The sequence below is a fragment of the Meles meles genome, chromosome 8 (genome assembly GCF_922984935.1).
Source record: "Meles meles chromosome 8, mMelMel3.1 paternal haplotype, whole genome shotgun sequence".
NCBI lineage: Eukaryota > Metazoa > Chordata > Mammalia > Carnivora > Mustelidae > Meles > Meles meles.
The window spans coordinates 119,058,859-119,083,647 of NC_060073.1; the positions used below are offsets into that span (position 1 = coordinate 119,058,859).

At 50.7% G+C, this 24,789-nt stretch overlaps 1 protein-coding gene across 1 annotated transcript in view; it reads left to right on the forward strand.

Moving 5' to 3' along the window:
* Nucleotides 1-24,789, forward strand: part of MMP20 (matrix metallopeptidase 20) — a 44,620-nt gene that overhangs the window by 10,273 nt on the left and 9,558 nt on the right. Inside the window, exons 5-8 of the mRNA XM_046017193.1 lie at nt 24-185; nt 2,563-2,704; nt 14,342-14,478; nt 15,406-15,562. Coding sequence (XP_045873149.1) covers nt 24-185; nt 2,563-2,704; nt 14,342-14,478; nt 15,406-15,562 — 598 coding nt within the window. The remainder of the gene's footprint in view (nt 1-23; nt 186-2,562; nt 2,705-14,341; nt 14,479-15,405; nt 15,563-24,789) is intronic.

Genomic DNA, 24,789 nt, shown 5'->3' on the forward strand with positions numbered 1-24,789 from the left:
TTTCTCTGTCTCCTCTCCTGTAGGTTTCAACTTATTCACCGTGGCTGCCCACGAGTTTGGCCACGCCCTGGGCCTGGCCCACTCCACAGACCCGTCAGCACTGATGTACCCGACGTATAAGTACCAGAATCCCTACAGGTTCCACCTGCCCAAGGACGACGTGAAAGGGATCCAGGCCTTGTACGGTACGCACCTGCCCTCCCTCGGCTGCCCACCCTGAGAGCCACAGACATTCGGTCTCCCACCTGGAGAAAGTGTCCATTGCGGGAGTCCCCTGCACAGGTAGAGGTCACGCTCGGGACTGTAGCCACACCTTTTAGGAAGAGCTTATTTCCAGACGGGAACACAGCACATTGGTTCCTCAAGCGCCATAGAAAATGCCTTCATTTGTCCGGGTTTCGGGGGCTTTGTTTTGTTGAGCGTGGGTAGTGGCTGAGGATGGGTGCATTTCGTAGTTCCTATACATGGTGCTTACCCATCTGCTGGTCATCGACCTCCTCTTCCTAAAAACGGCAAGCGCTATGCTAAGACCTGGACAGCCTGCACCTTGCCACACGGCACGGTGGGAGTTCACCGTCTCCCCCCGTGTTTCCCTCCCGGACGGCTGAGAGAGTTAAGGCTCAAACACAGTAAGTGTCCCAAGATGATCCAGATGCTCTCAGGAGTTAGCATTCTTCCCAAGGTGATAAAGAAGTATTAGGAGCGCTAGACTGTGCCTTCCTCACCACAAAGACAGACCCGCGAAGTCCTGAGAGGGAATCCCGGAGCCCTCTTAGACCTGGACCCTTTTGCTTTCACGGATCAAAGGCAGACGGCTCTCGGAAGCAGACCTTCCCCTTAGCCTCAGAGGCTGGTTCCTCTGCCTTTGCCTGGTGGAGGCTCTCGCATCCTCTCAGCCCAGGAAGGGGCCCAGAGAACCGGGCTGGCCCATCTTCCTGAGCTTGGCCAGCCCGCCTGGAGACGGGAGCACACTTCTGCAGACAGCCCCTGAGCCACGGGAGACCCATGTCATCCAGGGAAGTGTTCAGCCAGCTCTCCCCACCTCAGAGACAGGGTCCATGCCAGCTCTGTCCCTCCTCTGAGTGACAGAGACAAAGGCTGTGAATGCCTCCATTGTACAAACTTGGCTCCGGCCAACAGAGTGGCCAGGTTCCAAGGTGAAGCAATCCCCGCGGCCACTGAGAGGGACCGAGGCCCAGTGCCCGCCAGCCCCTTCCAGATCCCTCCATACGGAAGGTCACCGCCGTGCTGAAGGGCCGTGGTCACGGAGCCAGGGGACAGAAGCGCTTGTTTTGACGTGGCCATTTCTGTGCCGGTGACCAGAATGCATGCGCATGATGTGACATGGCCAGGGAGCAGACGTGTCACCCACCCAGGGCCGCCCTGACACCTCTGGCCCTTTAGCAGGTGGTTTGGCTCGTAGGGAGTGTTTGAAGACGGGCAGCACATTCCTGACCTGGCCGCCTTCCAGTTTCTGATCCTTTCCCAAAGCCTCACCCCGTTGCTGACCCTGTGCCACCCCAGAGCTTACCCATCTCTCTCTCTCTCACGGGTCCTTCCCTGTGCCTCACTCCCTCTGGGCACCGTGGGGACTTGCTCAAGGGCGGGAGCTGCCGGCGCCAACCGCTCAGCCAGCCCCAGCTCCCTCCTGCAGGTGACATAGTGTCCCCAGGAGCGCGGGGTGGGACAGAGCCCCCGCAGCTCTCCGCAAGGCGCAGGCCCCTGCCTCATGGAAGGATCTAGCAGAAGGTGCGCTGAACCAGCACGCCGCTCGGGGGACCTTCCTGCCATAAGGATGCATCAGCCTCTCCTGGGTGCCTGATAAAAGGCTTATCGTGCAGAGTGCCCAGAAGTAGAGGGAAACGATAGGAAAACACACGGGGAAGTCATGTTACTGAGAACAAAGAATTTAACCACCAAGAAATAATAATTTTGAAAAATAGAAGTGGCAACTTTTAAAGAATAGAAAAGTTAAGGGGCGCCTGGGTGGCTCAGAGGGTTAAGCCTCTGCCTTCGGCTCAGGTCATGATCCCAGGGTCCAGGGATCGAGTCCTGCATCGGGTTCCCTGCTCAGCGGGGGCCTGCTTCTCCCTCTGTTGCTCCCCCTGCTTGTGCTCTCTCTCTCTCTGTCAAATAGATAAAAAAAAAAAAAGAATAAAAAAAAGTGGCCACTATTAAAAACCACGTCTGGTTCGGAGCGTCCGCAGCTGTCAGAGAAGTCAGGTGACGGAATAAAGGACAGGATTGCTCTGACGGTCCCTGCGGGCCCCTCGCTCTCCCGAGGCTTCACAGACAGGGGTTCTCACTAAGCCGCTGGGGCAGCTCTGTCCTCCCCACTCCCATCTCACGGAGGAGGAGACGGAGGCTGGAAGAGGCTCCCGGACGAGCCCGTTCACCGTACACCTCCACGACTAGTGCAGCCGGGGTCCAAATGCGGGTCCGCCTTCCGCAGACAGCCACGCACCTTCTCACCGGCCACACACAGCCCAAGGGGGTCTCTGGAGCAGAAGGGGATGCGCTAGATTCCTGGTGCCGTTTTGACCAAGTCACTTTGAATCCTAGGACCCCGGAAAACATTCCTGGGAAAGCCCACCGTGCCCCACGCACCCCCTCAGAGCCCGTCCAACCCCGACCTCTGCGACTCCAGCTCCTCCTTCGATGCTGTGACGATGCTGGGAAAGGAGCTCCTGCTCTTCCGGGACCGGTAAGCCTCAGACACGGCGCCACGGCTCTCCCGCCCGATCCACACGGCCCGCTGCGGGGCCTGCTGCCACCACGTTTGAGGACCGGACAGAGATGCCGTCCTGTGTGGCACCAGGATGGGAGGCACGGGTCTCCGGGGAGACGCAGAACCGCCCAAACCACCATTTGTGGGGCAGCTACCACGCTCTTGGCACTGGGCAGAGTGTTTTCCACATATGTGAGGTACTTCTAACCCTTTGCACTGTGAAGGAGAATTTACAGATGCAGAAAGAAGCTCAAAGAGAATAAGGTACTCTCCTGAGGTAGTTCCCTTGAGTGGCTGAGTTACAACATCAGCCCAGATTTATCTAATGCCTGTTTTGCCCATCACTGTATCCCTACTGAGAGCACACAGTTTATGGTCAGCAAATACTCGTCTAAACTAAATACAGGTTAGATAGATGGACGGACAGGTGGGTGGATGGATGGATGGATGGATGGAGAGATGGTCAGAGGGATGGATGGATGGAGAGATGGTTAGAGGGATGGATGGCTGGCTGGCTGGGTGGGTGGGTAGTTGATCAGAGGGATGGGTGGATGGATGGATGGATGGATGGATGGATGGATGGATGGATGATCAGAGGGATGGATGGATGGGTACGGAATTCCAAAGTCATCGCTCTGCTGAAACCCCTCTTTCTCAAGGCCCTTGACTGTTCAGCTGTCAGCGGGCTGTCAGCCAGCCCGGGCAGGGGAGGAAAACCAGTGGGTTTGGGCTCTTCTGTAGCTACAGTTCCTGAAGGATGTCCTGAGGTTTGAGGATCCAATCCTGTTGCTTTGGGAATGTTTCTTTTGAACGGATTAATAGAAGTTTTTATTGTTCTGTGAGTTGTAAAGGACGGTGAAGTGGAACTGATATTTAAATTTAACGTCATAGTGGGAACACCTGGGTGGCGCAGGGGGTTAAGTATCTGACTCTTGGTTTCAGCTCAGGTCATGATCTCAGGGTCCTGGGAAACCCCACAGAAGGCTCCGTATTCAGCAGGAAGTCTGCTTGAGGTTCTCTCTCTCCCTCTCCCTGTGCTCTTCCCCCACTCATGCTCTCTCGCTCTTTCTAAAAAAATAAAAAATTAAATTTAAAAAATTAAAAAATATATTGAATGGCAGAGGAGATTTGACTAACTCGCGACGGTGCTGGCAGAACAGCTGTGTTTATAGCTGTGTGAGCTGACCAGCAGGAGAACTGGTTGATCTTTATTTTTTTTATAAAGTTACTTTTATTCTCTTTTATTAGATTTTATTTATTTATTTGACAGAGGGAGAGAGATTGCAAGTAGGCAGAGAGGCAGGCAGAGAGAGAGGAGGAAGCAGGCTCCCCACTGAGCAGAGAGCCCGATGTGGGACTCGATCCCAGGACCCTGAGATCATGACCTGAGCCGAAGGCAGCGGCTTAACCCACTGAGCCATCCAGGTGTCCCCTGGTTGATCTTTATTAGTAGATTTATAGTCATGGTCATCACTCAGGGAAATCAAATAGAAGTAAATTTAAGATTAGTGTAATAAGGAAAGAGGAAATATAATTTTATTAAGCCTCTCAGGTTTGAAATTAATGGGCACGTTTTCATGAGAGGACAGGAAATGGGTTTTGGTGACAACGCTTTCTAGTTGGGGTATGTCTCCTAACAACGATGTTCGTTTTTTGTTGGCTGAATGACTGAGGAACGGTGAGAGGCCGTGAGTAATCATTGGGGAAAACCCAAGGATGTGGAAAATTTGTAAAGGGGTGAAGTAGCATGAAAGTCTGTGTTTTGGGCTCCGAGGTCACATTCAAGTGCTGGAATGAGAGAGGAACGTTAGGGCAGACCACTCGCTTTAGGTCGCACGCATCCTTGCGTGAGGATCGGTGGTCGGGGTCATGTTGTGGGGAATAAAAATCCATCGAAAATTCTTCCAGTTACGAGACACTTCCTAGAGTGGATCGGGGGGTGGTATTCGCACTGTTAGAACTCGGGTCAGCTAGCAAGGTTGTCCTAGCGGTGGGAAGAGCATAACTGTGGGACCACAGATGGCCGCTGGGAAGCAGACTTCGCAGGGCTGGGCACCCACCCAGACAGGACAGCTCTCCTCACCAGCCCTGAGGTCGGGTTCTCCCAACACCAAGCAATTCTCAGACTCCAGCTGGAGGTCCTACGACTCCGCTCACTGCTGGCGGCATCCCCCCGGAGATAACCATCAGCCGACCCCGTGGGTTCAGGTCTCCATCCGACAGGACCGCCCTCTGCTTCAGAGCCAGTTCTAACCGCCTGGCTGTAAATCATGTCCCCATGAACTCCTCCTTGGATTTGACTGCTTTACGAGCGCAGCAGACCCAACTCAGGAAACCAGTTTACTCATGAGATTACAGTGCATGAGAAAAGGATGTAGCTCAGGAACGGCCAGAGGCAGAGACGCCCGGAACAGTGTCTGGGGAAAGGGCTCGAAGCTTCCATGCCCTCCCCAGGTGCAACCCCCCCCCCACATCTGCCCATCCGCTTATGTTCAGCAACCCAGAAAATCCCCAGAAGCCCCTTCCTTGGGGTTTTTACGGAGGCTTCGTCACAGAGGCATGACCAATTAAATCACTGGCCTTCCGCAACTGATCCCAACCTCCATCCCCTCTTCCCTCCCTGAAGAGGGTGAGGTGGGTGTTGGAACTGGATCTTCCAACTCTCTAATTACCTGGTTGTGCCCTGGGGTAACTAGCGCCCCCCCCAACCAGGTACTTTCCGAAAGTGACCTTGTTAACGTAACAAAGAATACCTTGATTCTCTCATCACTGGAAATTCCCAAGCTTTTAGTGGGCTCTGTGCTAGGAGCCAGGAGGAAGACCAAATATGTATTTCCTGTTACAAATCCCAACATCACAGATATGCTGACCCTTTTGATGATGAAGCCTGTGGAGAAAAGGCCTACCTGTGAAGCTGGTCTTCAATAATGAGGTTGTAGGAAAGGGTTAAGCTTTAAGCCGCCTGGTTTTCGGATGTCTTCTCCACCGTTTAAATGATCAACAGCAAACCCACGGCATATGAATAACACAGATGGAAAACATGCCTGTGAGCGGAAGTGAGGGATGTGGGGTGCGGTGTTTAGTATCATCAGTGACCGTTGTTAGGACCAACAAGCTTGCAGGAAAGAAAGCGACAATCCTTCCAATGTCACTTTGGATGAGAGCGCAGATTGCTGTAACCAGCCTGGTCCAGCAGCTAGACTGAGTGTTAATGTTGGATGAGTATTATTTCCTGTCGCTGGGTAGAAGGGACTTAATAGAAAGACGCCTACTATGACTATTGTATTTGAAAGAAGGAAAGCAGAGACTGACCTTGGGTCTTCGGTGACAAAGGCAGGTCACGGGTGAAAGCCAAGTTGGACAGGTTTCCTAGCTGCAGAGAGACAAATACACTTAGTGGAATGAGGTCACGGTCAAGGTCACGTGTGCGGATTTGTTGGAGACCACGTGCATTCACATTAGATCACCCCTTCTCTCCGGGCCTCCTGGCTCTCGGAGCAGGGGGCTGTGCCCATGGCTGATCGCTGGGATCACTTCTTCTTGGAGGAAAAGGCACACCAACACTCATCCCCGTTCCTCCCTTGACCAGGGACAGAATTCGTTTGCTTCAGAACAGACAGGTGTAGTTCAAGAACAGTATGTCTGAATACTTTTTGCTCCTTTTTCTTCATTGGAGAGTGCTCATGGGGCCCGTATGGAGGGCCCAGCCCCACTGTAGTGGCTGGAGATACAAAGGAGAAACACTCACCTCGCCTATGCACCCCTCAGTTACCCAAGGGAGTAAGACGTTCAAACACACCGCCATCACCCTGTGTGCTCGCTCAACCTCTCTGTGCACGAGGGGAGAGCAAGCTGCGGGGTCTCTTCTTAAAAGGATGCTCATCACAGGAGACCAGGGATCCACGGCCAGGTCTCTTCTAACCCTGGCTACCCCCACTGGTCCCACCTGACTGTCACCACCCATCACTCTGGGTGGCAAGGCTTCCCCATACGAATTGGGTGCGGACGCAGGCGTTCAGCCCATAACAGAGTCATCACAGTTTTCAACACGTATTTCCTTCCAGATTTTCCTCCTGTGTAGACAGACATAGTCTAAGTCCAGGACGGGACGAGGGATGTCCACAAAAGTGGGATTTTATGAGGTGCGCTGATTTATAAACTCTCTTTGCTCAGCATAGTTCATTTTTCTATGCAAACTTCCATGGAAATACTTCAAGCTGTTTCTAAACCGTGATCTGCTGTTGGGATTGTCCGGTTCCAGTGAGTTTCCGTGCCGGTGAGTTTTATTTGTCCTTCATTCCACAAACGCATATATTATGCCATGAGTAGAAACATCATCACGTAGTCAACCAACCCCATAGTTTTAAGCATCTGCTTGAACCTGGACGCGATCTTCACAGTGGTCTGGCGTCTGCTTTTCTGAAACGGGCTAGAGCAGAGCCCAGAGCCCAGGTTTCAGCATCAGGCTCAGGAGGTACAGTTCCAGCCGTGCTTCCTGCTGAGCAGGGGACCCCGAGTGGACGCTGGGCCAAGCACACAGCGAGGGCTCAGTGAGCGGCAGACGCTGTATTGAGGGATGAGAACCGAACAGTCCCAACAGCAGATCATGGTTTAGAAACAGCTTGAAGTATTTCTTACCATTATTTGTTTTTGAGGATTTTTATGGAGACTTACTGGTTATTGTCTTCCTTTGTATTATTACCAAAAAGTGGAGCAGAACGGAATTGGTAGGCGTTGACCAGCCGGGACAGCCAAGGCACAGAGCTGGGAGCGCCACACGAGGGTGGTGGGCTGTCCCCGTCCCACGGCCCAGGCCAGCACAGGGAGCTCCTTCCCTGAGAAGACACTAGGTGCTGCCGCACAGCAGGGAGCTTTCTCTTGGGGGAAGAGACACAGAGGAGACCGAGAAGTCAAAGGTGTGATGCCCCATGAACAAGTACATCTGTTTTAAAAAGGAAAAAAAATGTTAAAAAACAAAACAAAACAAACCCTATTATCCAAGTATGAGCAATGGCTAACGTCATGGCTCTGTGTCCTGAGGGGGCAAGCAGAAACGGAGCCACAGGGGACAGGAGACGCAGACAGGAGAGGTCAGGAGGGAGGGACACAGCGACGTGAGCGTGTTCACGCTGCACCTTCTCGTGTGGCCCGGCCCCGGCGGCGGGCAGGAGGCAGGGAGCCGGGGAAGCCCCCCTTTGAGCCAAGGGTCCGCCACCCATGGGCCCACGAGCCCCTCTTCCTCTTCTCTGCACTGAGGGGCTCCGATGTCCCCGGGCTTCCTGCTCCCCTTGCACAAGGACACGCTCCATAGCTCTCACCTCCTGCGGCGGACACCGAAAATTCCCAAAATGCTTGCGGAGTCTGGACGGAGAACAAAGCTTTCTTTCAAGCCACAGCGACAGAGCAACCCGCAGATGGCTGGGGAGCTTGGGGTCCGGCCCAGAGTTCCCGGCAGCAGCCCATGGAGGAGACGTTCCCAGGTGTGGGCGTCACCTCCGCACGGGTGTTTCTGCAGCAGGTCCCCTGAGACCGCGGCCGCTGTCTGCCTCCCAGAACAGCACATGGCCACATTCCAGCCTTGTGTTTGAGGACAAACGGGCGTCGCTACACAAGGTTGAAAGTGGCAGGTACCTACCGGTGACAGGCACCTGGATCTGTGGGTTGAAGGCACAGACACTCGTTCTTTCCAGCAGACGGAGGACAGCACGGCCGCCCCACACTCCTCGGGCCCTGAGGGAAGACGGGAAGCATGTGGCCCTCTCAGATGATCGTGGGTTTTACCCAGTTGAATTTTACGCACAAAATCAAGAACATCACCGTCAGCAGTAGACCTCCGAGGTGTTAGCGTGCGTTTTGCTCACGGAGTAAGCATACATAGCCTTGTGGGTCCGAGCCGATCCCGTCACTCATACAGAACAGCTCGCCCACCCTGTGACGCCCAAGACAAGTGGTGCATTTTGACCTGAATGAACTCAGGCCTCTGGTATGCATTTGAGTTTGTGGGGAAAGCAAGGGACAGTGGGTCCTGCGCTCCAGACCCTCGCCTGACGGTCAGGTGAACAGCCGCAAGGAGAAGAACATTCTTAGGGCGTGTCGGCGAGGCTGGCCCCGTTCTGTTTTCTTCTCAGAGAATCTGTCAGCCACTCCCAGCCCCGTCTTGAAGCTGCTCCGGACCTCGGGTCAGCAGGCGGAGGAAAGCATCCGTCAGGCTATGCGGGTAGGAAAGGGGGACGAGGCCGGAGAGGGCCCTGGGGGGTCGCCGGCAGGACTTGGAAGATTTAGTGCAGGAGACAGCGCAGAGGAAGAGTCATGGCAGCAGACGGGAAAGTCGAGGAGGTTTGCTGGACACAGACGGGGAAACCTCAGGCTTAGACGCGGCGGCATCCAAGCCGATGATGATTGTAGCAGGTTCTGTGGAAGCCGCCGGAACTCGGGGGGACGCTCCGGGCCGGAGGCTTCGCCGGCTGTGGAACCGGGGGAAAGATCTGGAAATGGGCTCTCATAGTAATAACCAACATTTCACGATGACCCAGGGCGTGCAGGGTGCTGTGCTCAGCGTTCTCCCGGCTCCTCTGATCCAGCACTCCTTCCCCCAGCTGCAGCTCTAACCCCCTTGACATCAGGCACAGAGTCGCTTAACGGAGCCCCACACAAGTCAAGGAAGAGCGATTTTCTTCCAAAGTGATCAGTAGTGCAGGGCCCTGGGGTGGCTCAGTTGGTGGGCGTGCAGCTCCTCCTTTCGGCTCAGGTCGTGATCTCAGGGTCGTGGGATCGAGCCCCACGTCGGGCTCCAGCCTCCATGTGGAGAACCTTGAGGTTCTTCCTCTCCCTCTGCCCCTCCCCCTGCTCATGCTTGCGCTCTCTCTCTCTTTCTTTCTTTCTCTCTCAAAGAAATAAATGAATCTTCAAAGTAGTCCAGAGTGGGAAGAGATGCCGGGACCCTCAGACCGAGGCCTGAAGGAAAGGGACAGGCCGGCCAGGATGATTTACTTGTGTCCTTCCAGAGGCATCGTGAGGAGTGGGTCCAGGGCCTGGGGAGAGAAACAGCCAGAGAGCAGAAGGAGGGAGCGGGTGGAAATGGTGATGCAGACGGCTGACCTGGCAGTCGTGTTGGTAACAGCGAGGTCCGCAAAGATCACAGCTGGCACGGGCAGCCGTGTCCGGGAGGAGTTTCTGAGCCTGGAAATTGCCGGGACCTGCTGGGAGACAGGAGTAGGAGCCGGTGGAGAAGCAGAAATGCGGGGGGCTCGGAAGGAGGGACAGGACATCAGCCCCTCCTTCTCCCGGACGGGACTCTCGGAACCTGGCGTTCTGCAGGGTCCCCGGGTTTGAGCAGAGCCCGCACAACCGAGGGGGCGTCACGCGCCTTCAGTCTCCTGGGGACGTGTCTCTTCTGGCTGTGAGACTGCGTCGTGAAGGCAGCAAGCGGCGCGGCGCTTACTTAGCCTGAGTCTGGGTTATGGGTAAGAGCTCAGACCAAGAGGCAGGAGGCGTGTCACCCTCCCTGATCTGCCGTGGCCTCCCCTGGGCTCCCTGGCTGGGGCTGGGGACCTTTCCAGGTCACGGCTTGCCGGCATGGACACCCACAGGCTCCTCCTGTGGGATAAACAATGTGGAACACAAGGCTCTGAGGACTCTGAAGCACCGTCTACACGTGGGCCTTTGATTCTATAAGCCGTGTTCTTCTGGGCCTCCACGAGGTGAACGGTACATGCTTGATTTCTCGGCCTCCAAAGCCTCCTGACGTAGCAGACCTGGTGAGGGGAGCCCCAGGACGAGGCCGTGTCAGCCAAGGATGTGAGCGTACTTCAGAGTTTCCAGTGACGAGAACTTCATGTCAGCGAAGCAAATTCACAAAGAAACTTTGTTCCACCGGTAAACTCTAAGATGTATCCATCACCAATCGATACATGTGTGGAGAGAAAAGGTGCGAGTTTCCACAGTGTCCACCAATTCTTGTGGAGAGGACACTCTCAGGTACCTTGTCACAGTTCATCCCCGTGTTGTTAGAATTCTCGCTTTCATGTGACGGAAGGAAACTGAGTCTGAAAAATTGAGTGACTCACACAAGGTCACACACCCAATGATAAAACCAGGTTTCAAGCTCTCCGTGGGGGAGAAGCAGCAATTCCGTAGCAAACATCAAAAGCAGAAGAAGAGAGATCCCTCCCCGCCCTGAAATGAGTCAAGGAGAGTCAAGGGTTGAAGGCGACGAACGAGGACGGTCCCCACTCAGCTCCTGCTGATTCCCCCGACGCTCCAGCAACGAGGAGGTGACCTCCTTACCCAGGTCAGGGGTGAAGCTGGTCGGGCCCCCTCAGGAAGAACGGAAGTTCGGCAACTGAGGGTCACGTCCCCACGTGTGCCAGGTGCCCCGTAAGCCAGAGGACAGAAAGACGGATCATCGCAACCCTGCACCGGTGAAGCCTACCAGCGAGCCCATCTCCAAGTTGAATTAGCTGCCGTTCGTTGAGAAAAGGGAATGAAAATTGCCACGGCTGTGAACATCGGTGATCTCATGAGTTCCTCTCACTGCCTGGCACCCATTCACTCAGCCAGCAAGTATTTGCTGAGCTCTGACTGTGTACCAGGCACAGCGTGGGCTCCTGGAAGCCCGAGATAAGCAGTGCGGCTAAAAGTACCATCAAGCGTCCACTATCAATGCGCACCATTGTTCCGTCCTCCTTATCAAGATCAGGTGACAGACCGCTGATAAAGTGTGCCTGTTTCCTGACCAGTTCGCCCACACCCTGCAGCGGCTCCTTCTCGACAAGGCTGCAGATCAGTCTCTTTTCGTTTGTTTCAAACCCACGTGCGGACGCAGGAAGAGAGTCTTGCTCTGCTCGGGGCCTGAGTCCATCCTAACCCATTTACGTTTGTCATCTCCGTTCCGGGTCTGTAAACCCTCCGGCTGCGCGTCCGGGAGTTCCACTACCCACTGCTGGTGCCGAAAGGTTCGGGATCACAGTTTCTTCCGGAATTCGTGCAACTTTTCCTAAGTGATGGGTAGTAACTATCTCCACCTCACGTGCGCGGCTCGTGCATCTTAATGCGCCGTACCGCCGTCTGCACCCGGGCTCCTTGCCTTCCTCTCTGCCGGCACTTTGAGGCCGAGCCGTCGTTGCCGGGCGCGGGGCGCGCTGCAGGCCCTCCCTGGCCGCCTCCCGCTGAAGCCAACAGCCCCCACTTCCCCCAGCAGTGACACGCACGACTGTCAGCAAACACTGCCCAGGGTCTCCGGGCGCTCAAAATCGCCCTTGGTTGAGCATGGCCAGTCCACTTCCCCTGAGTCCTCACGATTCCTGCAGGGTGGTCAGTCAGGGCTGATCCGGAAAGGACTTTTACATTCTACCACGTGAGAGTCCCAAAAGCACCCTGTGGGTCTGCGGGCGCTCCACACTCCACGACCTCTCCTGCTGGGTCACCCGGGGCCGCCAAGCCCAACGTCCCAGGAAAGACAGGGCGCTGCCTGCCTGTCTGTAAAGGAAAAATGAGAGCAACTGCTCCCTGCGTTAGGTGCCTGAGGAAGAAGCGCCTGGAGTCCACGTGCTCCTCAGTGATGTGATACGGAGAGAGCCTCCCCGCCCGCCTCCCCCTCCGTGTCCCCACCACGGCAGAACCCCGAAACGCAACTCGGTGCCTGGGTCAGCATCCAGCATGGAGACGTGACCGGAGTCAGCATTTCAGAACCAAGTACCGAATTCAGTGAAAAGCCCTCATTTTTACGGATTTCTCCTCAGGTTGCCAATCACTGCATTGTTATCAAGAATCAGATGACAGTCTATGGACACGACGCGTTTATCTGTTGTCGTGACCCAAATCTGTAGGACTCCCCAAACCCGCGTTCATGTGGTGGTGGCGGAGAGGAAGGAGAAGGGGAAGGCGGTTACTCGCGCCCTCAGGAAAGCCTAGATCTAACTAGACAGGGGTCAAGTTGGAACACAGGAAAGCAGTGATCGTAAGCCTGGGAATCAGCAAGGAGGTCAGACGGGTGGAGGGGAATGTCCGGACAGCCGCTCCGTCTGCCCCGACCAGCCGCTCCGTCTGCCCCGAGAAACATGGGACCCCTGGGCCGTGAGTCTCCTGAGCCCCGGTGTGTCACCTGTCAATACCGGTGTTAGAACAGGCTGTGGCGTGCAGGGTGTGGGGCGAGCCAGCAAACCTGCCACTGGGCCTGCCACCCCGTGTATCGTGTATGGCGGGTGCCCTTTTAGCGGGTGGGTAAGGCCTAGGCAAATCATAATGTTTAGAACGGACAATGTCTAGCTCTAGGGCCCTTTATGGTTTAGGATCACTTTCCTGTGCCTTCTGTCCTTGGATCCTCAGAGGGACTTCAGGAGACACGGCAAGTATTGTTTGCATCTATGAGATGATGAGACCGAGCTCGGAGATGCCGGTCAGAGTTAGAACTCGAGACTCCATCTCCGGAAACACGATGTGCTTGTCCGTCTGCATCCCGAGGCCACGGGGGAAACGAAGCCATGTCTCTCGGTGAAGCTCTTCTAAATTCACTGTCAGCTAAGCCCCACCCGGGACACCGTCACCAAAGCCCCACATGTGGCGGACTTTCCCTCCTGTGGGGTATGCTCTGTGTCCGCCTCCTAAACTTGACTCTGTCGGACGAGTCTTAATGGTCTGATTATGATCCAAACGGCCTAATCATGTACCTGTCTGCGCTCCTGGGCACTAGCTCCCTGGGGCAAGACCCGGGTCTCCTTCAATGTCCTGTCTTTGATGTCTACCACCATCCCGGCTGACAGGCACACTTTAAATATGTGTTAAATTAACTGAACAGGAAAACTCAGCATTAGATGGAGGAGTTCCTACCCAGAAAATAAAATGTCAAAATTCATTACAGTTTCCCTGCCCACAAATAATTTTATGTATAGATTCTACTTTCTACAGAATCAAGTAAACTTGTGTTTTATAAAACTGAGTTTCGCCTCCACAATTCAAAGTGGACCCCATTTATAGTGGGTGTTTCAGCCCATACCCTCGTGGTGTTACCACAGACTGATGGGCGTAGTTTCGGACGCGTGGGTGGACGAGTTGCCAGAACTGGAGTTAACGGGTGGGTACCAGGTTTTCTGTTAACTGGCCATCCGTTTCAGGGATAGAAGCACTTTCAAGAGGTAGGTATTCAGTGGATAACTTTCAATATGACTGATGATTGTGAGCGTTCTTGCTGGCTTTATTGGGAATCATTCGCACTCCCAACCACAAAGGTTTGCTTTAATTGTAATATTCAAAACATTCGCAAGGATTGTATTTTATCATTATGATATTTTAGTTTTTAAAAGGTTAGAAAGGAAAAGGACATTTATATCAAGGGACCCTGGTGAAATGTGTGAAACACCGGGTTTCCTCCTTGCTGCATCCTTCCACGTAGGGTACGTCCTTAAGTAAATGAAGGAAAGGGGATTCCAGGGAGGCTCAAAGAATGAAAAGGGAAAAGAACTATTTAATAAGGTCAAAAACCTATGCTCTCCTTATGAAAACAAGTTAGGGGCACGAGGCATTGAGGAGCGGCCCCTGAACCGCGGTTTGCAGACGCACGGGTCCACGTCCAGTTCAAGATCTAATCAGCCGTTGGTCTTGTGGGTTGCCCAACAGCATCTTCTGGCGTCGGCAAGTTCACGTGATGGCGGGGATCCGGCCCAGCACCATTACCAGCTCCTTCCCCCAGCTTATGTCCAACGTGGACGCAGCTTACGAAGTGGCCGACAGGGGCACCGCTTACTTCTTCAAAGGTACCTTACGCATCCGGGAGGGGCAGGATCAGCCGGGATGTGGGGAGCCTCTCGTGCTGGGAGCATATGGTCAGGGACGGTGGGGCGTGCGCTGGTCACTCCTCCTCGGCGTGGCCGTGAAATGCCACTCTGTTGTTCTGTAGCCGTGGCAGGAAGACAAGGACTGTCACAACATTCTCAGAGCCAACGCTCTCCCTTAGAGAGACACCGTGCAAAGTGACAGTGCCCAGAGGGCTGCAGACTTCATCCGCGCCCCTCAGGGTGACATGGTGTAGCCCACCAAGAGCCTCTAGTCAGCAAATCCAACATGGCACCCCAGTTAGGAGAACGATGCCCTTGCTGCCGTGTCCTGCTCAGAAGCAGGACCCTAACCCGTGACTCTGGGAGGTGGGCACCTCACCATCAGAGTGACTCTGGGCAATTACCTAACTGCTCCGAGCTGTCAGTTCTTCCTGGGCTGGTAAGGGGTTATAGTAATATAACCTCAGAGACGTGACAGTGGCTGGCCAATGGGTGTTACCCAGTAGGTGGCCCCGGGCAAGTCTAGCTTCTTCTTCCGGAAGCTGGGGGAGGAAGCTACAAGGCCAGTGCTGGCTGACGACCCACAGCATTTCTCTCACTAGCCCCTTCTCTCCCCTGCATCTGGATGAGACTGAACTGAGGTTACACACATGAAAAGTATCTTGAAAAAATTAACGTGTGAGATTTAAGACACAATCGTATCAAAATTACTGTTTTGCTAGGACATCACTAAGAGACGCTTGCCTCCAGAGCAGTTTGAACTGAATCCAAGCTTATACATTGGCTGATAGCTATGGCAACCATCCCACAAACCACTCCCATGGGGGCCCTGCGTAGAAATCCTCAGGAGTGAAGTACGTCACCGAGTGGTACTGAGTGTTTGTGAACTTCAATTTCTGTCTTCAGGCCCCCACTACTGGATAACGAGAGGCTTCCAAATGCAGGGTCCTCCTCGAACCATTTATGATTTTGGCTTCCCAAGGTATGTGCAGCGGATAGACGCCGCCGTCTACCTCAAGGACGTGCAGAAGACCCTTTTCTTTGTGGGAGATGAATACTACAGGTACGGCTTTTCTCCTTTCGATTGTCCAGAGGTATTCAATGGGAAGAAAAAGTCCTTTTGCAGAAAAGAATGCAAAGGGCCTTGGCAACAGGCCCATTGACTCCTCTTGGCCCCTGGGCCGCCATTCACTCATGGTGGACACGGTCTGTAAGATAGGAAACCAGCCAAGTAAGCGAAGCATTCATTCGCGAGTCCCACTGTTGGTTCTCTAGCACGTGAGCAGCCTAATCCTTCAGGCATCTACTAACTGGACCACCAGTGGCGTACACGAGTAGACAGAGCATCCCCAAATACATTGCCAGCCACAGCCAATGCCGGGGCGAACTGACTCCCCGTTATGTGGGTAGCAGCGCATCCAGAACACTCTGTGGTTCTCTGCAGCATGGAGGCGGTTATGACTGTGGGGCTCTTTGAAGGAAAGGTCTTTTCCTGCTGCAAGGAAAAGCCCCTATTGCTGAGTCCTTTTATCCGACCCGGAATGTGCGCTCTCTCCTCACCCAGAGTTGTCCTGCCCATCTTGCCGATCTCAGTAAGCGGCCATCTGTCATCCAGCCACTGTGGACAGGGTCGCCCTCATGCCCCACCCCCGGGTTTCTAGCATTAACTACTCCAGTGAAGGGTCAGCAGCCCCCCGTCTGCACCGCCCCCCCAGCTCTCACGTCCATGTGCTTGCTCCTCTGAACCTCAGCAGGGAGAAGGAAAAGCAACACATTCTAAGCAGTTGACCATGCCAAATAGTTTAATTTTTCCAGATTTTATGTATGTATTTTTTTGTTTGAAAGAGAGAGCACAGAGGGAGAGGGAGAAGCAGGCTCCCCACTGAGCAGAGAGCCCAACATGGGGCTCGATCCCAGGACCCTGAGATCATGACCTGAGCCAAAGGCAGAGGCTTAACCCCCTGAGCTACCCAGGCGCCCCTGTTTTTAACTTCTTGAGGAACCTTCAGACTATTTTCCACAGGGCTGCACCATTTTCCATTCCCACCAACAGTGTAAGAGGGTTCCCCTTTCTCCACATCCTCTCCAACACATGTTGTTAATTTTAGCCATTCTGAGAGCTATGAGGTGGGTTCTCATCATGGTTTTGATTTGCATTTCCCTGATGATGAGTGATAATGAGCATCTTTTCATATGTCTGTTGGACATCCGGATGTCTTTTCTGGAAAAATGTCTATTCATGTCTTCTTCCCATTTTTTCATTGGATTATTCATTTTTCAGGTATCGAGTTTAATAAGTTCTTTATATATTTTGGAACTAATCCTTTGTCAGTATTTGCAAATACCTTCTCCCATTCCGTAGGTTACCTTTTAGTTTTGTTGATTGTTTCCTTCTCTGTGCAGAAGCTTTTAATTTTGATGATGTCCCAGTAGTTTATTTTTGCTTTAATTTCCCTTTTCTCAGAAGACATGTCTAGTAAGAAGTTGCCACCTCTGGTGTCAAAAAGGTTCTGTCTACATTCTCTGCTAGGATTTTGATGGATTCCTGCCTCACATTTAGGTTTTTCATCCATTGTGAATTTATTCTTGTGTGTGGTGTAAGGAAATGGTCCAGTTTCATTCTTCTGCATGTGGCTGTCCCGTGTTCCCAGCACCATCTGTTGAAGAGACTGTCTTTTTCCCATTGGACATTCTTTCCTGCTTTGTCAAAGACTAGTTGATACAGAGTTGTGGGTTCGTTTCTGGGTTCTCTGTTCTGTTCTATTGATCTGTGTCTATTTTTGTGCCAGTACCATACTGTCTTGGTCACTATAGCTTTGTAATACAACTTGAAGTCCTGAACTATGACGCCTCCCGCTTTCCTTTTTTTTTTTTTTCTTCTTCAAGGTTGCTTTGGCTATTCGAGGTCTTTTTTGCTTCCATACACACTTCAGGATTGTTCGTTCTAGCTCTGTTAAAAAAAAAAAAAAGTTGTTAGTATTTGGATAGGGATTGCATTAATGTAGATTGCTTTCAGTCATGTAGACATTTTAACAATATTTGCTCTTCTAATCCATGAGCATGGAGTGTCTTTTCATTTCCTTGTGTCATCTTCAAGTTCTTTCTTTGGCATTTCATGGTTTTCAGAGCACAGGGTTTTCAACTTCTTGGTTAGGTAGATTCCTACTTGTCTTACTGGTTTTGGTGCTATTGAAAATGGGACGGGTTCCTTAATTTCTCTTTCTGCTGCTTCATTATTGGTGTATAGAAATGCAACAGATTTCTGGGCACCAATTTTGTACTCTGAGACTTTACTGAATTCATTTATCAGTTCTAGCACTTCGTGGAGTCTTCTGGGGTTTCTATGTACAGTATCACGTTATCTACAAATAGTGACAGTTTGACTTCTTCCTCGCAAATCTGGATGAATTTTATTTTCTGTTGTTGTTGTCTAATTGCCGAGGCTAGGACTTCCAGTGCTCTGGTACACACAGTGGTGAGGGGCACCTGGGTGTCTCAGTGAGTTAAGCATCCAACTCTTGGTTTTTGGCTCAGGTCATGAGCTCAGAATCCTGAGGTTGATCCCCACATTGGGCTCCATGCTCAACAGGGAGTCTGCTCAAGATCCTCTCCCCCTCTGCATCTTCTGTCCCCTCAAAATAAATAAATAAAATCTTTGATAATAATAAAAAATAACAGAAGTAAGAGTGAACATCCCTGTCTTGTTTCTGACTATGGGAAAAAACTCTCCATTTTTCCTTCTTGAGGATGCTATTAGCTGTGGGTTCTTCATATGTGGGCTTTAGGATTTTCATGTGTGGTTCCCTCTATCCCTAATTTGTTGAGGATTTCCTCATAAATGGATCTCGTACTTTGTAAAATGCTTCTTCTGCAAATTTTAAGAGGATCATATAGTTCTTATCCTTTCTTTTATTTTTTAAAAGATTTTATTTATTTATTTGACAGACAGAGATCACAAGTAGGCAGAGAGACAGGCAGAGAGAGGAGGAAGCAAGCTCCCTGCTGAGCAGAGAGCCCGATGCAGGGCTTGATCCCAGGACCCTGAGATCATGACCTGAGCCGAAGACAGAGGCTCAACCCACTGAGCCCCCCAGGTCCCCCATCCTTTCTCTTATTAATAGAGTTTGTTGCACTGACTGGTTTGAGAATACCGAGCCATCTTTGCAGCCCAAGAACAAACCCCACTTGATCATGTTGGTTGTGATGAATGACTATTTTAATGTGCTGTTGGACTTGACTTGCTGGTATGTTATTGAGAATTTTGGCATCCATGTTCACCAGGGATAGTGACCCATTTTCTTTGTTGGTGGGATCCTTACCTGATTTGGTATTGGCAAGGCTGGCCTCATAGAATGAATTTGGAAGTTTTCCTTCCTTTTCTACTTTTTAGAACAGTTTGAGAAGCACAGGTATTAACTCTTCTTTGAATGTTTCATAGAATCCTGCTGTGAAGCCATCTAGTCCTGGACTTCTCATTTTTGGGGGATTTTTGATGACTGATTCCATTTCTTAGCTGGCTATCCATCTGGTCAAGTGTCCTTTCTTCCTGTTTCAGTTTTGGTAATTTATGTGTTTCTCGGAGTTTATCCATTTCTTTCAGGTTGTCCAGTGTGTTGGTTTGTAGTTTTTCATAATACTCTCTTGGAATCGTTCATATTTCTGTGGCACTGGATGTGATCTCTCCTCTCTCACTTGTGATTCTATTCATTTGGGTCCTTTCTCTTTCCTTTTTGGTAAGTCTGTCTAGAGATTTATTAATTTTATTCATTTTTTCAAAGAACCAGCTCCTGGTTTCGTACATCTGTTCTGTTGTTTTTTTTAGTGTCTCTATCATTTACTTCTGCTCTGATCTTTATTATCTCCCTCCTGCTGCTGGCTTTAGACTTCTTGTTCTTCCTACAGCTCCTTTAAGAGTAAGATTAGGTTGTTTATTTGAGATTTTCTTGCTTCAGGAGGTAGGCCTGTATTGTTATACACTTTAATACTGTTTTGTCTTATGGATCTCTTGTCTCTTGAATTCTCCCCTCATGATCCAGTAGTTGTTTGTCTCTCTTTTGCTCAGCTTCTTTATTCTCCATCATTTGGTCTTCCATATCACTAATTCTCTCTTCTGCCTCATTTATCCTAGCAGTAAGAGCCCCCATTTTTTATTACACGTCAGTAATAGCTTTTTTGATTTCAACTTGGTTAGATTTTAGTTCCTTTTTTCTGCAGAAAGGGATTCTCTAGTATCTTCTGTGCTTTTTTCGAGCCCAGCTGCTATCTTTATAATCATCATTCTGAACTCAAGTTCCAACATCTTACTAATGTCCGTAGTGATAACGTCCCTGGCAGTCAGTACTGCCTCCTGCTCTTTTTTTTTTTTTTTTTGAGGTGAGGTTTATGTTTTGTCATTTTGTCCAGAGAAGAATAGAAGAATGAGAGAAGAAAATGCTAAAAGTGTAGCAATGACCCCTAAAAATTATACACTAAACAAATCAGAAGAGGCCCCCAACCAGGCAGGGAAAGAAAGGAAAAAAAAAAGAATATGATCAGTCTGGTGAATAGAGCAGAGCTACACACTGGATTTGGGGTGTATTTTGGTCTGTTAGAAGAAACTGCCTCCCAAAATTTTAAAGAAAGAAAAAAATACATATATATATATATATATATATATATATGATGAAGGGAGGGACTATGACTGTAAAGATGAAAATTTAAAAAGATTTTTTTTAAAGGAATTGAGAAGAAGTTGGTTGAAAAAAGAAAGGAAAAAAAATTTTAAAAAGGGAGAGAATGTGATTAGACGGGAGACAAGAACAAAGCTAGACACTAGATTTAGGGTATATTTTGGTCTGTTAGAAGAAACTGTGTCCCAATATTTTAAAGAAAGAAAAACTCTGTGTGTGTGTGTGTGTGTGTGTGTGTGTGTAATATACAATAAATAATGTTAAATACAATGACGGGATATAATATGACTATAAAAATGAAAATGAAGAAAGATTTTTTCAAAAGGTATTGATAAGATGGTTAAAATACGAAAGAGGAAAAATTTTAAAAGAAAGAAAATTTTAAAAATTTAACTTTGCAAGACTAAAGAATAACAGGGGAAAAGCCATGAATTCTGTGTTGCTTTCCCCTCCTCTGGAGTTCTGCAGTTCTCCTTGGCCAGTGAGCTTGGTCTAGGCTGGATGTTCCTGCTGATCTTCTGGGTCAGGGGCCTGTTGCCCAGATTCTCACATGTCTTTGCCGGAGGCGGAGTTGCTCCAGGCTAAGTAATCTGCGCGGTTTTGGTCTCCGGAGCTTTTGTTCCCTGATCGCTTTCCGTACCGCTTTGGAGGATGGGAATGAAGATGGCGGCGCCCAGTGTCCGGCCACGTTGGAGCCAAGAGCTTGGGGCCCTGTCCTCAGTGCGCCCTCGGAGAAAAGCCGTCAGTCCCTCCTGTCTCCCTGGTCCCCGGCCGGGCTCTGTGCTCACCCGGCCTGTGACTGAGCGTTTCTAGCTCTGGCGCACGACCCCATTTGGAGTCTCCAAACCCAGTAGATTCCTGCCATGCTGCTCCTCCTGGAAAAGGAAGGTGAGTCTCCCTGGATCTGCCACTTGTGGGGTCCCTGCTTGAAGAGCAGTGGCCTGACTGTGCCTTGGATCACGGGTTAAGATAAGCCCGAGCGGAGAGCTCCCTCCTCGGCTCCGTCTCTGCCACCGGCTTCCCCGCTCCGATCCCTGGCAGCTCTGCCGCACTCAGACACCCTGATCCTTCTGTGACCCTGTGGGACCTGAGACCACACTGTCCCCGCGATGGATCCACCCCCGCGTAGTCCCTGGAGCGCCATCCTTCCATGGAGCAGACTTCTAAAAGTTCCGATTTTGTGCTCCGCCGCATGCCCGGAGCCGGCCCCTCCCCCCACGGTCTCTCTTCCCGTGGCTTCGGATTCACGTCTCCGCGTCCTACCTTCCAGAAAGTGGTCGCTTTTCTGTTCCTAGAATTGCTGCTCTTCTTCTCTCCCATCTCCTGTTGAGTGTGTAGGTGTTGGGAATGGTTTGATACCTGTCTAGCTGAACTCCTGGGATCTGATGTCATTTCAGTCTGCGGCTCCGCCATCTTCTCCCTCCCCCACGTTCATGTTCAGTACTGTGTTCTTTAATCTCCATGAATTTGGGGTCTTTCCCATTTTTTCTTGTGGTTGACTTCAAGTTCCATAGTGTTGTGGTCTGATAATATGCAGGTATGATCTTGGTCTTTCTGTACTTGTTGAGGCCGGATTTGTGACCCAGGATGTGATCTGTTCTGGACAATGTCCCGTGTGCACTTGAGAAGAATGTATATTTCGCAGTTTTAGGATGGAAATTCTGAATATGTCTGTGATGTCCACCTGGCCCAGTGTGTCATTCGAAGCCATTATTTCCTTGTTGATTTTCTGCTTCGATGATCTGCCCCTTGATGCGAGTGGGGTGTTAGAGCTCCTCCTCTCATTGTGTCGTTATCATTGAGTTTCTTTGTTAGTTCTAAATTGTTTTATGTATTAGGTGCTCCCAAGTTGGGGGCATAGATATCTACAATTGTTAGATCTTGGCGGACAGACGCACGAATGATGACACAGGGACCTTCTTTGTCTCTTTACAGCCTTTGTTTTAGAGTCTAGTGTGCCCGATGTAAGGGGTGCTAGACGGGCTTTCTTTTGCATGAGACATGGTTCTCCACCCCTCACTCTCCCCCTGCTGGTGTCCTCACGTCTAAAGTGAGTGCATTGTAGGGCACATACAGATGGGTCTCATTTTTTTATCCACTCTGTCACCCTATGTCTTTTGATTGGAACATTCAGTCCATTCACATGAAAAGTAGTTACTGATAGATAATGTATTTGGTGCCATTTTACTACTTGCTTTGTGGTTGTTTCTGAGCTTTTCTCTAATCCTTTCTTTGTCACTTTCATGTTTTATTGATTTCTTTAGTGAGTTATTTGAGTTTCATCCTCTTTATTCTTCATGTTTATTGGTGATTTGTGATTTGTGGTTAACATTAGGTCTGCACATAATCCCTTTGGCATAAAGCAGTGTGTATTATGGCCATCCAAGTTTGAACCCGTTCTTTTTTCCTCTCCTCTCCACACTTTCGGTATATGTTACTGTATTTTATATCCCTTCTTTGTGAGTTCCTTGGCTGACAGTTTTAAAAATATTCATTTTTACTACTTTTGTATTTTCTGTCTTATTATTGTCACTTTTGGTCTCTCCTTTCCACTCAAAGATGCCCCTCTGATCTTTCTTGCTGGGCTGGGTTAGTGGTCACGAACTCCTGCAGCTGTTGTCTGAGAAACTCTTCAATTCTCCTTCTGTTCTGAATCATAGCTTTACTGGCATATTACCTGTTTTCAGTCACCATTTCTACGGCATGACAGAAATTGATAAATAAGTACATGTGACCTTCCTCCACCTGACTAACAGCATCTCCAGTCTGGGACTGAGAAGACCAAATAACAGACCTGTCTTGTGAAGAGGAAAACGTATTTTCTAGGAATGAAGCACACATGTAGACCTGCTGACTCCGGGCCACTGAGAGCGCTGGGAGCGTGGCTCAGAGCACCACGGGGTGTCCTGACTTAGTCCTTCCAGTCCAATGATTAAACCACTAAGCCGGTTTTTTTTCCTCCAGAACTTCCTTTCTGGATTCCTGATGGTAATTCATTTACTAAGCCCCCACGGTCTGCTGGGCAGATCCCCCAAGTCTTTCTTTAAGATAAGGTGCCTGACACCTGACACACAGGGTGGTAGGTCTGGAGAAGCCCAACTCCCACTATGGATTTTCAGAGAATGAGACTGAGATTCCCACAGAAGCATGTGTGTGGGTGTGCGGGCATTCTGGTTATGATGACTCAGTTAATGCCCCGAAGACTGCTCACGGCCTGACACCTGCTGTGGGGATTATCCACTTTCCCATTGTTTCAGCTCTCTGTTCCTCGTTCCTCGCCGGGTCTTCGGACTGAGGTACCAGCCACCACAAACACGCGCTTCCAGCCAGGCAGCAGTGAGGTTAGCATCTAACAGAGGAGGCTGGACGAGAGGTTTTTAATTCTCTGTAAATGCAAGCTTGGAGAGGGACAGGGTCTCCAATTGTAATGAGGCCTGACTCCCCCCTGAGGGAATCACAATGAACCTTTCCAACTAAGTTTCTGTGAGTGTCTATTAGGGAAAAGTCTTAGTAATCTGGATAAAACAGATTCATTAAAAAGTTGGTCTCAGGGATTAACTCCAATATCAAAGACTTGTTTTGACGTTGAGGGAAGGAAACCCCAGAAGGCTCTTTTAAAACTAACCTTCCAAGGCTCTTGAGAGCATTAAGTGAGTAACGCAGGTAGATGCGAGCACAGAGCCCGGCACGTAGTAGGTACTCAAATACAGTGACTGTTCAGACATTACAGGAACCCACGTGGTAATCAGCAGATACCTGCTTCAGAAGTTGAGATCATTAACAAATGGCCGTTTAAAGCTCAGGAGTTCTCTGAGCACAATCCAGTCACAGAGCAGCTCAAAGGGAATTTCCTTTGGAGAGACTGAAAGCCCGACATTGCTCTGAAACTCCTGCTTTTGGCAAAACATAGACCGTCCTTCCACCACGAGGTCCTCTGTGGTGCATGCAGCAGCACACCGGCTTCTGCACTAAAGAATAAAGCAAACAGCCTTGACCTACAGCTTCCGAGTTCAGAAGAGCCGCCGTGAGCCACTCCACGAACAAACCTTCTCCCCCAGACTCCGCACCCGCATTGAGCAAAGCCTCACCTGCAGGACACCCCACTGTCGCGGGAAGCCCCGTCTTGGTGAGAAGTCATGTTCAGCGGCTGGTAAGAGACCCGGAAGGAACTGTGGCTGAAACACGCAAAGGACTGTTTTTCGCGTCTATGTAACACGTCTGAAGTTTAACAGACCTGGGGGGACACGGCGCGTCCGCGGTCACCAGAGACCCGAGTTCCTCCTAACACTTTGCTCCGCTGTTATGGAGGTGCCTGTCTCGTGGTTGCCTAAGACTCCAGCGGCCCGTGAAGTCTGGTCACTACGTCCTGTTCTAAACAGGAAGAAGGAGGAAATGGGAGGAAAGGCCAAAGGGGACAGATGTTCTGTCAGTAAAGCAGGAGGCCACGTTCATATCCACACAAGGCCAGAGCCACAGACCGAGTTCGAGACCAAGAACGGGGTGGACACCCTGCTAGGATTTGTTTCCGTTCATCATTCCTCACTAGCTTCTTCGGTCCCGACGCCAGGTCCGTCTGTGACCCAAACGATGCGTCGAGGGAAGAGAAGTCTCGGGATAGGCT